This window comes from Bombyx mandarina, chromosome 28 (genome assembly GCF_030267445.1).
Source record: "Bombyx mandarina strain Sakado chromosome 28, ASM3026744v2".
Classification (NCBI taxonomy): domain Eukaryota; kingdom Metazoa; phylum Arthropoda; class Insecta; order Lepidoptera; family Bombycidae; genus Bombyx; species Bombyx mandarina.
In genome coordinates, this window is record NC_143233.1 from 7,231,673 (window position 1) to 7,248,341 (window position 16,669).

At 38.2% G+C, this 16,669-nt stretch overlaps 1 protein-coding gene across 1 annotated transcript; it reads right to left on the reverse strand.

Annotated features, from left to right (window-relative positions):
• Positions 1-564: 564 nt before the first annotated feature.
• On the reverse strand, positions 565-11,377 carry LOC114243399 (CLIP domain-containing serine protease HP8). The gene is made up of 4 exons (XM_028174880.2): positions 11,169-11,377; positions 7,589-7,763; positions 4,989-5,164; positions 565-4,009 (listed from the first exon to the last, which is right to left on the reverse strand). Exons 1-4 carry the CDS (start codon positions 11,248-11,250, stop codon positions 3,630-3,632), a joined length of 813 nt encoding a protein of 270 aa, XP_028030681.2. The 5' UTR covers positions 11,251-11,377; the 3' UTR covers positions 565-3,629.
• Positions 11,378-16,669: the final 5,292 nt, after the last annotated feature.

Here is a 16,669-nt window from a genome sequence, read left to right on the forward strand (position 1 = left end):
CCCCTTGCTTTATTTGCAACTGAAAAAGTCTGAAAGTGGCACCTGTGACCGAGAAGTCGCCAAGTGCGCGTTTGGGATGGTATGGACGTGTCATGAGACGAAATGGCAATGAGGTTGGTAAGAGAGTTTTAGTTATGAATGTAGAAAGCTTTAGAGGAAGAGGTAGACCTAAGAAAAATGGATGGATTGCGTGAAAGACGATATGTATAAGAGGGGACTGAGCGAAAAAATGGTATATGATAGAGGAGTATGGAAGGAGAAAACAAGTTACGCGGACCCCAGGTGACTGGAAGAAGGGCAGGAAAATGATGATGAATTGGTAATAATGGGATATGGTGATGCTTCGTGAGGCCCGTCAATACTTTGCCCTCCAACACTAAATGTCAACACGACCACTCAGTCAAGAGAGACACGATTGAGACAAAGACATTGATAATACAACTGGTTACTGATACTAAGGCTGTCTTATGAGTCCGCACGGGTAGGTATCACCGCCCTGCCTATTTCTGCCCTGAAACAGTAATGCGTTTCAGTTTGAAATTTTGAAATAAAACAAAAAAGAAATCGATTGACAGTTACTTTATTTTTAACCTTTTTTTGTGAAATATTTTTAATAAAACACGATTACATAATAATTCATTATTTACTATAGTAATAACCACGTGTAATAACGAATACATTGTAAAGTTTCTTTGTGTCACTCGTATGAGCTCCTGAGTGTGCGAAAGTGTTTGATAATGAGAACTACATGTAAAATTTATCACCACACCCTACACTTATAGGCATGACTTTTCACTAGCTATAGACATAATTAGATTTACTTTTACGACTTAATCTCGTGATATTATTTTCGTATGCGACCATAAAAACTGTGGAGCATTTGAAATGTCGGAAATAATATGGATACAATAAAAAAAAAAGCGAAGCCATACCGTAAAAGTAATTCTGGTTACATATAGGTAAATAATTTATAAATTACCAATAGTTCTTCAATTAATCTTATAATAGCGAGGACAGAAAGGTTATTAGGTTTAAGCGCCATATTTGCAACTTTACAATGACTTAAAATTTAAAATTTGGAAAATATATCGTAACAAAAAATTTCTTCATTTATTTTTATGGAGTTAACTTAGTTAAAGTTAAATTAAAAACATCAAACTGTGGATATTAATATCAAATAAAACGGAGCTTTCATTACAAAGATAAATGGCGCGTATTCGTACGTCATTACCGATCCTCCCGATCCATTAACGGTGCTTTTAAGTACCACAAGCACCGGTCACTGTCCTCGTCGAACCCGTCACTTGCGACGAAGGGCTCGACGAGCGAATTAACCCATAGACACAGCCCACTGAGTTTCTCGCCGGATCTTCTCAGTGTATTTTCCGCGAAGTACTGCTCTTGCTAGGGCCAGTGTTAGCAACACTCCGGTTAGAGCCCCGTGAGCTCACCTACACGTCAAGGAGAAGCTGAAATAGCCTCTGAAGGCTATCAGCATAGGTAGGAAAAATCGCGTATTTAGCGAAATCTCCCTTTAACTAAATAGTCTTTCACCCATCGATATATACTTAATAACGAATCAAAACGACTCTATTGCCTTAACCAAACATTGAATTCCGTTTCACCGATAGTTGTAATTCAATTAATTAAATTGAAACACCCTTTGTATGTGTGTGTAAGTATTTATAATTATTTTTTAATTGTTTTAATTAATGATATTAAAATTGTGTTTTAACTTAAAAACAATTGTAATTATAATTTATGATCTGATTGAATTCCGTTTCACCGATAGTTGTAATTCAATTAATTAAATTGAAACACCCTTTATATGAGTGTGTAAGTGTTTATAATTATTTTTTAATTGTTTTAACTAATGATATTGAAATGGTGTTTTAACTTAAAAACAATTGTAATTATAATTTATGATCTGATGTAAAGAAAAAAATGCAAGGATGGCTATAAAGAAATAATGTAATTAATTAAAGATTCAGCATTCCTAACTTCTTCAACGTGCCTTCATGGAACTTAGGTGTGTTAAATATTAGACGTGTTTCACTTATAGCACGTGGTTGAAATATTAATATTAAGCAGCCAAGATATTTTTAGGATATTTTTTAATATTTATAGATTTTATAGATTTTTATTTGTTATTTTCTATATTATATATTTTTGTATTTATTATTTTTTACCGACTTCGATAAATAACGGTATCAATTCGATTATATGCCTTGCTTTTTGCAATTCGATTATATGCTTCCAGGTTGCCTGGAAGAGATCGGTTTCAGCGATAAGGCCGCCAATTTATATCACCAACTTTTATTTGTTTTATTAGTTTACTCTGTACATAATATGGTGTTAAATAAAGAGTTATATTATTATTATATTTTTTTGTATATACGTTACCGCAGAACTTTTTTCTAGAAGGATTGATTTTCACGATTCTTTTTTTTATTTCAAAACAGGTGTTTCTTATGCGGTCCTTTTTAAATATTATCAAGATCTGACCGGTAATTAATGAGTTATCCTAAATAATTCATTTCGTAATTGACTTCGTATGCATTGACGATATATAAACTTTGTTGAAGTCGGTTTCATTTTTTATTTTTTTACAAATATAATAAAGGATAAATTTAATTATGTAGACGCTTAAACAATATTATAGAACAGTCTTATTTAAAATAAAAGGTTAATAATAAAAGTCCCTACGGACACCAGATAAAACATCTTTAAGCCTATCAAATATTTACAATTGAGGCCATCAGCGTAAAAGTGGCTTAACCCACAATTTTTTATATTCAAGCTTATATGACGTATATTGGAATTTATTTAAAACTAGCTGACCCGGTAGACTTCGTAGTGCCTCAATCGATAAATCAAAGACCTACATTATTGTATAAAATAAACTTAAAACAAACAAAAGGAATCTGTCCGACGGGGGACACATCGAAGGGAAAACAAAATGCATTTTCATATTTACCTACCTTTTAAACCTTCTCTGGACTTCCACAGATAATTCAAGACCAAAATTAACCAAATCGGTCCAGCCGCTCTGAGTTTTAACGAGACTAACGAACCGCAATTCATTTTATATACATAATCGGCCAATCCCTATCTCACCCATAGATAACAGATAGCTTTGTAAACATTATTTTTGAGCGTATTGTTTTTCTTCTACTCAAATTCAAATTCATCCATACTAACTATCGTAAGCTTAGGCCACTTTTGCGCAGACGGCCCCAATTGTAATATTGTTAATTTATCGGAACCATAATGAACTTTTTAACTGTAATGAACTTCGATAAAGTGTTTGACAGTCTTCGTATTGAGGTCTCATAAGCCACTAAACAAATCTTTTTGGCTTTTTTTAATATTGCATATAAAACATAGATTGATTGGAATATTTTTTTTATTGCTTAGATGGGTTGACGAGCTCACAGCCCACCTGTTTTTAAGTGGTTACTGGAGCTCATGGACATCTACAACGTAAATGCCGCCACCCACCTTGAGACGTGAGTTATAAGATCTCAGTATAGTACAACGGTTATCTATCTATATAGACTGGTTATTTCTTATGAAATTTAGTCATTTCAAAAGATCGAAAATTTCCTGGTCATCACGTCATTCGCAGTTCAGTGTTTCGTGACCAAGCTTATCCAATCTATGTAGTCATAGACACTGACGTATACAGCTGGGAAGCCCTTGGTTCCGCATCGCTGGCACCCAGTGCTGGTGACTCCGACGAACTCCACTCTCTCCTTCACCAGAGCAAGAGTACCACCAGAGTCTCCGCGGCAAGTATCAACGCCTTCTTCGCCTCCAGCACAGAGCACCTTATCTGGCAGATTCTCGAAGACTCTATGGCATTGCTCTAGAGACCAGTTGGGTAATGGCAGGATCTTCTTGATATTACTGTACATTCCTATAGTGGGGATCTCCCCCCAGCCGGTAGCGTAAAGGGTGACGTTGCCCTTAATCGGATTGGATGGAAGGCAGATCGGCCGAATGAAGTCTGAAAGGAAAGTGATTTTATTATATAAATAATAATAAACATACTTAAACATCACATACTTTTTACTGATAGTAGGACCTCTTATGAGTCCGCGCGGGTAGGTACCACCGCCCTGCCTATTTCTGCCGTGAAGCAGTAATGCGTTTCGGTTTGAAGGGTGGGGCAGCCGTTGTAACTATACTTGAGATCTTAGAAGTTATATCTCAAGGTGGGTGGCGCATTCACGTTGTATTTGTCTATGGGCTCCAGTAACCACTTAATACCAGGTGAGTTGTGAGCTCATCCACCCATTTAAGCAATAAATAAAATAAAAACTTCAAAGTTCTTTATTAAATGACGGGATTTGAAAGCCTAGAGAGAAAAAGTTCATTTAAAACATATTTTAATGAACAAATGTACAAAAATTTTATTTACGAAATTATTTCACTATCAGTAATAATTGTGTATTTACAACTTAGCAACGTAAGTGCTTATCCAAAGCGAGCTTCCTGCTGTAAATTATCGAGCTTTGGGAGGAAAATGGTAAAAGTTTTCAACGTTCGAATAGTGCTTAATAGTGGGCTTTTTGGCCAACATCGGATGAATGAGGGTCACCACTTAACCTTGTCTTGGTAAATAAGATTTAATAGACAGAAGATAAGTGTTCATAAATAAAACTCTGTTTAAGGTGTGATTCTAGTGAATAAAATCGTCACAGTTTTATAATTTCGATCCGAGAATCTATCTGACACTGCGATGGTTAATTTGATACCATCGGCATCTCCATCAGTACGTAACTGTCAAGACCACATTTCGTAACTCTCTCCCTTAATTCAGTGCCAATGGTACCACGTATTGTAAGCTCGAACTGATTGACTCTATCGTTATTGCCTCTTCCTGATTCCTAACCAATGGAGAGACCCGGTTTGGGGACTAGATCTTTCACTTCGACTAACCACTAGATGAGTTACGAAGAAAACGTAGCAGTATTTATTGTTACCTGTATATGGCGCGTCCGTGTCCAGTTTCAGAATCGCGATATCCCCTTCTTTTCCATCGTAGTCGGGGTGCACGATTATCTCCGAAACTTGGATGGACAGGGTAGGATCAGAGCACAAGCCCGTCACGTAATCCTTCTCCGTTGAAACGTCATAGTCGCCGAGACGAGCCGCCAGACTGAAAATCCCAAACGTAATGTTGCTTATTGTTGTTGGATTCAAATTAGTTACTAATATCCACGGGTAAAAGGCTGTCTGGTTTCTGTTGAGTATATTTTAGGACCTGTGCACTACTCTGTGGTTATATATGTTAGTCTATAATTTAGTTTAGTTTGTCTATAATGTGTTATTACTAATGTATCTATGACAAGTCACTTCACTTCCGCTCTGCTAATAAAATGGTGCCCGTACTTTTGTGAATTAATTTGCCAAATGAAATCCAATAGTTTCCACCACCCTGTCTTATTCTCTGTTTCTGTGAAGCAGTAATGCGTTTCGGTTTGAAGAACGGGGCACCCGTTGTACTGTGAGATCTTCGAACTCATGTCTCAAGGTGGGTGGCGGCAATTACGTTGTAGATGTATATGGGCTCCAGTAACCGCTCAACACCAGGTGAGCCATAAGCTCGTTCACCCATGTAAACCATAAATAAAAAAGCGACATTTTTTCAACTTTACAGGAGAGCCAAATAAAGTTCAAACTTTTAAAGAGAGCCAAATAAAGTTCAAACTTTGAAAAGTTTAAAAGTTTGAACTTTATTTGGCTCTCCTGTAAAGTTGAAAAAATGTCGCTTTTTTATTTATGGTATTTATTTCAAAAGTCGGAATTTTTTTCCGACTTTCAAACTTGACAAAAAACTTGAGGTTCAATTAAATATCTCGAATTGTAGATACTAATACCAAATAAAAAGCTCCTTTAATTACAAAGATAAATATCGGGTATTAACTGAATTGTCGCTTAAGCCATATTTGAGATTTTCATCCCTCGATATAGTTCATTGAATTGAGTTAAAACTCCACTGAGATTTGTTCAGCTTTACAAACTCTTCGACGGTTCATCAAAGTTGAGCTTAATGTCGTAGATAAGTTAGGAGGGAAGATAGCCTAAATACTGATCTTACATTGCAGCCATTATAAAAATTATAAAGGTATTTTTTTTGTCATCTAATAATAACAAAGTGGCGGGTAGGAAAAGTTCAAGTGAGACTGGATTCTTAACTAAAATATATCGTCTTTTCGAATTAAAAGTGTAAAATTTCCAAATATATTCGAAATTGAGTTAATATGCGGAATCATTTGGTATTATTTTTCTAATAAATACTGTCAAAAAAGCGTAACCTAGTTTTAGTTTTTTTTTTAGTTTTCCTATGTTTTGACTACTATTAACAAAATTAATATATAATTTTTTCTTATTTTAAAAGACGGATAATGTAACTGGTACAAAATAAAAAATAAATGTTGCAAAGATGATTAATATTAAAAATATCACATGTTAGAATACTCTCCTTCAAAATTAGTAAGTTTTGAGATTATACAGTTTTAATGCGACAAGATATGTGATATCACCTTTCTGATACTAAGGGGTTATCGGAGGTTTTTTTTGTTAGTACCTAAGCTGATCGTCTTGAGAGACCACATCAGCGTCACTGTGCAGTGTGGTCGCGACAGCTCTGTGTCTGTATTCCGTTTTCTGTGGCCTTTGGATGTATTTTGTATTTAAATTCCAAGAAAATGAAGCGCTCTTCATTATTGAAGGAAATCAGAAAGAGAGGCACAGCCGCTATCTGCCGCAGAGAATCTTCAAGTCGTTTGGTTGATATCACCTTTTTTTTCTCCTACCTAAGCTTGCCTACCTAAGCCTTGAGAGGCTATTTCAGCGTAACCTTAACTAGTAGGTGAGCTCACGGGGCTCAAACCTGGCGTTGTTGCTAACACGAACCCTAGCAAAAGCCGGGCTTCGCAGAGTCTACCACCGGATCGGAAACGCCACCCAGGGACGTCTTAAACTAGGATGGGGCCCTTGGGCACACAAGAATTTGAGGCCCTTTTGGAAAGTAAAAAAAGCGAATTATAATAATATTTTTTTACTGAGTATGAGACCATTTATTATAGGTAATCAAATACAGTATGATATAATATGTCATTAATGATATTAGAATGCTGCTGGTTTTTTGGTTACGATTTCGATAACGGTTTCTTTCGGGATTTCTGTTGAGAAAATCTTCTATTACAAGCATAGTATATGCCTTGTAAATACCTTCTGATTTGTGAAAAAAGTGTAATGTGCCCGACAAAAATGTTTTGAGAATAAACGTGTAAGAGAAATTGTCGGTCTTTCGGGACCCCTTGAGAATGGGGGCCCTGGGCACGGGCCCCGTGTGCCCTTATAATAAAGACGGTATTGACGCGACCCACTGAGAAGATTCGACGAGAAACTCAGTGGGCTGTGTCTATGGGTTTATTTACTCGCCGAGCCCTTCGTCACAAGCGACGAGCTTAACGAGAACGATGACTGGGTTATTGGAGCCTGAAGATGTTCCAGTATCACCGCCCATAATAAAACACAAAGATTTTCTCGTCTAACAAACGCGAGTAAAACTTACCGGGTGAACTTTATTTTCCTGACACAATGAGCTGCTGTTACGACGTGCCGAGGGCTGATCAGCGTGCCGGAACACCTGTATTCCTTCTGATGATCACCCACGTAGTACTCCAAGTAGACTAACCAGGGGTTGTGATGGATAAGGTTGCCGCTGGCTTCAATTCCACATCTGTGCTCTGGAATAACGTTGGGACTGCTTTAAAAAATTGAGTTTTAGAGAAAGAGAGAGATAAGGGCTAAAGAGGAAATGAGAGAGAAAGAGACAGATTAAGGTTTTACTGGTGGTAGGACCTCTTGTGAGTCCGCGCGGGTAGGAACCACCACCCTGCCTATTTCTGCCGTGAAGCAGTAATGCATTTCGGTTTGAAGGGCGGGGCAGCCGTTGTAACTATATTTGAGACCTTAGAACTTATATCTCAAGGTGGGTGCCGCATTTACGTTGTAGATGTCTACGGGCTCCAATAACCGCTTAACACCAGGTGGGCTGTGAGCTCGTCCACCCATCTAAGCAATAAAAAAAAATAAAAAAAAGATAGAGAGAAAAAGAGACAGAGAATATAATGAAAACTAAAGCAGAATTAACATTCAAAAACATTTGCGTTATAATTCTTTATTGCTCGAGCTCTTGTGTTTGAGAGTTCGTGGATTTCTACGGACCTGCACCACGCCTCCAATAAAAATTATATCAGCCCATACTAAGAGTTCGCATTCACGTAAATACGTCAACGTATTTTTTTTTATTGTATGTGTGATTAAAATTAATGAAATTTGACCATTACATGGGTCAACACCAAATTTGACTTGGATTGCAAAGCATAAAATTTCGATATTTTAGATCGTAAGTATGACGGAAAAAAAAACAAAATGTGTGCAATTCACACGTGGTAGAAGTGAAACCTTCCAAAATTAAAATACAATTATCCTAAACGTCTTAAGTATATGTAAAATTTTGTCATTAGTAAATCATTGTAAGGTAGCGCCCTCTGTGAATTGATATTTTAATTTCACGTATAATCCTAAATTAAAATTCACTACAAGAGCTTTCATACACACGTTAGTATTAAGAAATCTCACAGATGGCGCTGTATTAAATAGTATGTATATTTCTGTCTCATTCTTTGTATTTGTGTCTCTTACCTGTCGTTTTTTCCGTTGCATCCGTTTTGAAATCACAACGATTCTAAAGAAGTTTTCACTTCAAAATACTTGGCATGAAACAGTTTGCTTTTGAACTTTAATAAATTGACCACAAATATGAAACAGAATGCATCAGCATCGTATATTTACATTTTCGTGGCATTTTAAGTTTTTCTGGGCTTGTACAAAACACCCGATCGTTGTTTATGACTCGAGTGCCATCTAGTGGCACTGTGTAAACGTAAACACCCCACTCTCACAGCGCAGCTTTTTTGGAAGGATTAAAATTAATTAAAATTTATAAAAAACGTAACGTTTGTAGGTGAGCTCACGGGGCTCAAACCTGACTACGATGCTAACACGAACCCTATCATGAGCCGTGCTTCGCAGAATCTACCACCGGATCGGAAACGCGACCCACTGAGAAGATCCGGCGAGAAACACAGTGGGCTGTGTCTGAGAGTTAATTTGCTCGTCGAGCCCTTCGTCGCAAGCGACGGGTTCGACGAGAACGGTGACCGGTGCTTGAAGTACCTAAAAGCACCGTTAGTGGATCGGGAGGATCCGAGATGACGTGTTTTGGGCGACGTCAACTGCTTTCCATTCTGTCCACAGGATCGGGAATGTAGTTACCGGCGGCCACGATGAGAGGGTTCTCGTGTCGTGCCGCTTTATCGAAGAGGGTTTTTTTTTTTTATTGTTGTGTTATCGACATTTCAATTCGTTATAATCATACATTACGCCGGCTCTCAAAACGAGATAAGCTTAGCTTTTAGCGAATTTACCTCGAGCACACAGCATCCGGTATAACACAAGGAAACTCGCGATATTACATACACTCAAAGTAATTTCCAGCGCTGGTTATTGTGAAACATATTATTCAATATTTGTTTAATACGCAAACAAATTACTATACGTCTATACATACATAAGTCGTAACAAATACGTCTATTTACGTACGTATTCCTGATTGGTACTGGTTTGCTGCGATGTAGACATGCATTCCAGTTTAAGGGGTGGGATAATCGTTAATCTATACTAATATTATAAAGAGGAAAGATTTGTTTGTTTGTTTGTATTGAATAGGCTCCGAAACTACTGAGCCGATTTGAAAAATGCTTTCACTGTTTGGAAGCTACACTATTCCCGAGTGACATAGGCTATAATCTTTTTTGAAAAAAAATTAGGAATCCTTATTAAAACTCCAATAATGTAACCCAAGGTGTAAGAAAATTACCTAAAATATTCTTTACATCGCGTGCCCTGCGAAAACTATTGATGATAGAATAAAATAATGTACTACGACTTTGTAGACCGCATTATTATTTACAAAAAGTGTCGTGACTGCATATGTCTAACTTTTATAGTTATGCCGCAACAAGTGTTTTTTTTTTTAAATAAAACAACGTCAAATATCGTTGAATTTTTTGTTAAAGACCCGAGCGAAGCCGGAGCGGGCCGCTTGTTATTACTATTTTGGTCTTTCTTTCTTTTAGAGACTTTGATCTCATGTCTTCGGCTAGTTATCAGTATTAACGTGGTAAGATCTATAAGCACTGATAACCCCTTAACACTTGGTGGCCTGTAATTTCGTCCACGCATCTGATATAATAAATAATATTTTTTTTATAATAGCAAAGCGAACTAGAAAAGACATTTTATTTATTACAAGAGGCCCACTCCGGCTTCGCTCGGGTCTTTAACAAAAATTTCAACGCTATTTGACATTGTTTTATTTTTTAAAATAAAAGAACACTCATTGCAGCATAACTATAATAGTTAGACATATGCTGTCACGACACTTTTTGTAAATAACATGTATTCTACAAATTCGTGGTGCATTATTTCATTCTATCATCAATAGTTTTCGCAGGGCACGCGATGTAAAGAATATTTTAGGTAATTTTTTTACACCTTGGGTTACATTATTGGAGTTTTAGTAAGGATCCTTAATTTTTTTTTAAAAAGATTATAGCCTGTGTCACTCGGGAATAGTGTAGCTTCCAAACAGTGAAAAAATTTTTCAATTCGGTTCAGTAGTTTCGGAGCCTATTCAATACAAACAAACAAACAAATCTTTCCTCTTTATAATATTAGTATAGATTTTATCCTGTTTTTGTTGAAAGGAGTTTTAGTGTTATCGGTTCTTGAAGCATGTGCAAAATTTAAGTCAATGGGACCGTATTGAGATCGTTAAAAAGGACATTCAAGGATTCCGTTACAAACAGATAAATATAGCACACATGTGTACATACATACTGAGTGGGTCGCAAGTCCGATCCGGTGGTAGATTCAGTGAAGTACTCTTAGTAGGGCTAGTGTTAGCAAAATCTCTTAGGTTGAGCCCGTGAGCTCACTTACCGGTCCGGGCGTAGTTAGAATATCCCCTTAGTCTCCAGCGAAAAAAACTAATAAAAGCTTGTGAAAAAGTTGTCAACACTCACCATTTCCCTTAAATTTTGGGAATTCAAGAAACACAAATACGCAAATCGCCGCGATGCACAAATATAATTTTATACTATACATAGTAAAAAAATATATGATAGATTTAATAATAACATCAAAGGATGTCGAACCAACTACGGCTAATAAGCCTTTTTAGTTGACCGAACGATCCCCGACAAGATCCGAACTGCGAATGAAGCTTAAAATTCACATTCGAAACGTTACGTATAGTTATTAAAAAGTTTTCCTCGTATTTTAGTAGCATAGTAAATGTATTTACTGATACACATTTTAGTTGTGAATCACACGTATAACCAGAAGATTTCTGGTCTGGATCAGCAGGGCTCACAACTCGCGTTAGCTGATGCCTAAGGTCGACGATGTTAACATTTTGGAACGAAATTCCTTATGGGACGATGCGGAGGGGTATCTTAAACGGGAAAAAACGTCCGTAACGTAAGAGTTTATTAGTAATGCACACAGTGTACGACTTAACTTTGTAATAACGTACAAAAAATAACATATTTTTTTATCATTCATTGACCACGATCTCAGAGCGTTTGTTTGCGCAATACACTGACTCTTATGCAAACAACCGTGAATGAAGTGTACCACAATAAGTTCGCACGTTACCGAACGACCGTGGGTTGTTGCAAAACCTCCAGTTTTATTTTCTTTACACCTTGAATAGAACTTAAAATTAATATTATTATAATAAGGAACTTCGTTCCTATCCGGTCTCCCACGACACCACACATCTTTTTTTTTCTTTTCCCTTTTCTGATCGTTAGTAGGATTCGCATCGCGCCAAACCATTGTTGAGAAATCATATTTCATGCATTATGTTTACGGTTCATCGGACGGTCGACCATCCTAAGTACCATTGAAAGGACCAGATGGAGAGACTTACTGAAACTCCAAGCTAGCCGGTGGCAGGATCGCGTAAAACGGCGTCTCTTGGTATCTTTTTCTTTCCCTACCTAATCGTCGCTAGCCTAAGAGACTATTCCAACTCCGTAAGTGAGCTCACGGGCTCATCCTGAGTGAATTGCTAACACTAGCCCTAGCAAGAGCAGTGCTTCGCAGAATCTACTAACTTCCTGAAAACTCTTCGTCGGAGTCGACGAGAACGGTGACCGGTGCTTGAAGAGCCTAAGCACACCGAGAGTGGAATTGTTAAGTGTTGCGCCCTGACACATGAGGTAGATGAATAATAACTTTTTGATTCCAGCGATTAACTCAAAGATTCTTGGATAGATCTTGTCACTATTACGACAAAATCCGTTCGTAGTATCAGTATCGTAAATAACTTACCAATTAAACACACCGGGTTTATACATATATTTTTATTGCCCTTGTAGGCAGATGAGCATGCGGCCCACCTGATGGTGAGTGGTTACCGTCGCCCATGGACTTCAGCAATACCAGGGGCAGAGCCAAGCCGCTGCCTACCTATATATTATTATGTATTTATAGCATTTCTACGGCGAAGCTATGAAGGGTTCTATTTCGTAGGATAGCACCAGCAGAGCAGTAGTAGTCTATTAGTACCTATGAATAGCGGAAACAGCTTAATATTAAATGGGGTGTGAACTCGATTGTCCATTTTAGCTGAGTGGGCGTTTAGGTCGACTTCAAACCATCAACATATTTGAATTATAATAATAATAATGATGATGAAAATTATTTATTCCAACCATAAGTTACAAAAATTCAAAGAAACGAAAAATAAAAGAAAAATATCGTATCTTCACTACATAGTATAAAACAAAGTCGCTTTCTCTGTCCCTATATCTGTCTGTCCCTGTGTATGCTTAAATCTTTAAAACTACGCAACGGATTTTGATGCGGTTTTTTTTAATAGATAGAGTGATTGAAGAGGAAGGTTTATAATATGTATAATAACATCCATTAAATAGTGGAGAAATCAATAATAAATTACAGTTTCCGAAGCGATGCGAGGGCGGGTCGCTAGTATTACTTAAACGGCTGTACTGCCAATCAGACTGAAATAGGTGAATCTTTTGCGGTAGAAATAAGCAGGAAGGTTAAATCTACCAGTTCTATAACATTTTGTGCTGGAAAGTAGACCGCTTTTTCTGACAGAGTACCTGAGAATGTGTTATCTGCTCCAAAAGATCTGTTTACGTAAGTTTTAGGCTGAATTAGCCCTGAAGAAGCCACCCGATAGTTCCATGTAGGTCGCAGTTACTAGTTGAGTTTCTCCGATGGTCTAAAAGGAAGGGAAACTTTGAACATGCAAAGGCGCTGAGCTAAGATACGATGGATAGGATAAGGACGAGCATTTTCAAGCTTCTTTGTGAGCTATGGCAGAACCTTTACAGCGATTCCGATCCGGTGGTAGATGCTCTCGTTGATCAGCTGCTTTCGAGCTGACAGACCTCTTTGGGACCTCCGCATATCCTCTCCTTCCAGCTGAGCCCTCATATTCACCCTCCCTTCATTGGCATTTCCATGTCAAGCGGCAATACCTCCGAACTAACCGCAAAAAATAATTAAATGTCAAGTAACTCTAACACATATATTGACTTGGACATGGATTCATACTGATACCTTGTGGTGGAGTGGCCAGTATCAGTATCTAGAATACCAAAGAGGTGATTAAAGTTCTTGAACCAAGCATAAAGTTATTGAGCGCACAGCTTCGGAAAATATTAGATTAATTAAAGAAAAAAAGTTCAATATGAAATTAAAAAATAATGAAAGACGTTGCATTTTCTCGAGATAATGCGTTAATCATATTCCTTGTGTCAATCGTTGGTCAATAAATTACCATTTTGCACTCGATTCGTAAATCTGCTGGTATCCAAATCACGAAGCATCCGGCTTTGTAATTATATACCCGGCTTACTTAGTTCTTAGACCATGTCATTTACCATTAAATATCCTATGTTTTAATCCAGACTATAAGCTCTTGTGTAGAATTCGATCCAGCCCATTGAGCATGATTGTTTAACAAAAGGCAGCGGCTTGGCTCTGCCCCTGGCATTGCTGAAGTCCATGGGCGACGGTAACCACTCACCAGCAGGTGAGCCGTATGCTAGTCTGCCTACAAGGGCAATAAAAAAAAAAAACTTCCAAAAATTTCATATTAATTTTAATACTAATAACACAGAAACGCTTAGTTTTGTTTTTTTTAAATAAATAATACAGAACTTTTTTTAATAGCTTCTTAATTTAAATAAGTACCTATACCTAATAATTATCAATTTACAACGTAAACATTCCATATAGCTTAGACGGCTAATAAATACCATCGGGTTGACAACATCATTTACACCGAATTGCACGCATTTTATGGTAATACGTAAATAATATATTAAATTAATAATGAATTATAGTCATTCAGCTGGACACCTACTATTAATACTAGTCATCGGGTTGATGAATATTTTTTTTATAATTTAATTACACTAAGTACTATATTTTCATTTTTGTCGACAGGCAGATGAGCGCACACCCCGCCTAGTATTGTAATACGTGACTACTGTCAGTCGAGTTTTTCCACGTTCTAAAATAACTATACCTTATTTTCAATGTTTTTATTTTTTATTTATTTCTTAGATGGGTGGTCGAGCTCACAGCCCACCTGGTGTTAAGTGGTTACTGGAGCCCATGGACATCTAAAACGTAAATGCGCCACCCACCTTGAGGTATAAGTTCTAAGGTCTCAGTATAGTTACAACGGCCGCCCCATCCTTCAAACCGAAACGCGTTACTGCTTCACGGCAGAAACAGGCAGGGTGGTGGTACCTACCCGTGCGGACTAACAAGAGGTCCTACCACCAGTAAAAAAATCCAATGTTAAATGCTATACTTAAAAACTGGAAATATGAATTTTATTTCCTGTACATATTGGCGAACAAACACCTAGCTCACTTACACATAATTACTTATACAATCACTTATTTATAGTAACTGCTTCATTTCTCTCGACAACTAACTAAATTCTTGTAGGAAAAACCCTTTTAATCACCATGGATTTCCTTCCAGCGCCACATGTTAAACTAGAAAGCACAAATAGCCTATTTTTCTAATGAAATAGGTACGTACTTGCCGTAATGTTCACGATTGACTTCCACGGTGAAGGAATAACATCGTGTAATAAAAATCAAACTAGCAAAATTATAATTTGCGTAATTACTGGTATTGGGACCTCTTGTGAGTCCGCACGGGTAGGTACCACCGCCCTGCCTATTTCTGCCGTGAAGCAGTAATGCGTTTCGGTTTTAAGGGTGGGGCAGCCGTTGTAACTATACTGAGACCTTAGAACTTATACCTCAAGGTGGGTGGCGCATTTACGTTATAGATGTCTATGGGCTCCGGTAACCACTTAGCACCAGGTGGGCTGTGAGCTCGTCCACCCATCTAAGGAATAAAAAAAAATAGCTCCGTGTCGTAAACGATTTCATTCCCGCACTGGTTGGTTGGGAACATGAGCTCGCATTAACATTTTCCACTAGTGCGCTTAGTGTGAGTTTTGTAACGTTCTCGATAGCGTAAAAGTTAACACAAATTATAAAAAAAACAGCGCCCCTAGCGACAAACGTAGGTAAACGTTCCAACTCCATACAAATCTGAGTTAACTTTTACGCTATCGAGAATGTTAAAAAACTCACACCAAGCACACTGACCTATCGTTTTTTGTTTTTTTTTGTTTTTATGATTGAAGGATTACTGGTGGCCCGGAGACATTTCCAGTTTCACCAGGACAGCTGGTGGGCGAGCAAAGGCTCAGCCAGGAGGGGTGGGATTTGCTAACAGCTGCCCGAGCGCCCCCGAAGGAGACTTAACAGCTCAAGAGCAACTGCTTCGCGAATGAATCTACTACCGGATCGGAATCGCGACCCGCTGAGAAGATCCGGCGAGAAACTCAGCCATGGGTTAGGTTGCACGTCGAACTCTTTGCCGAGTTCGACGAGTACGGTTACCGAGGTCCCTAAGCCTGCTCCTAGTATTAGAGCTGAAGGCCTCTAATGCAAAGGTAATTGGATCTGATGGATCCGTAAGGACGTGTCTATGGCGTCGACGGTGACTGGCTCCTGCGTGATCAGGGTTCGGGACGTAGTCAGCGGTGGCAAGGATAAGGGGATTATCAAGACGCATAGCCTTATCGAAGTACCGTTCCGATGCTGACTTCATGTATTTCCGGATTGATTCGAGGCCCAGGTCGTCGTGTAGGTCAACGTTTCTCACGAACCACGGAGCTCCGACGCCTAACCTGCAAAAACTGGACTGTAGGGATTGGAGGGTTCTATGTGCGTGCGGGCCGCGTGAGCGAACACCACACTCGCATAAGTCATGACGGGCCTTGTGCAGGTTTTGTAGTGTCACCTTGTTCCGAAGGGACATTTTATTCCGCTTACAGATCATTTGGTAGAGTCTGCCGAGAATAAACGCGGCACGGTCGCGGACTGATTTTACTGGTGGTAGGACCACTTGTGAGTCCGCGCGGATAGGTACCACCGCCCTGCTTATT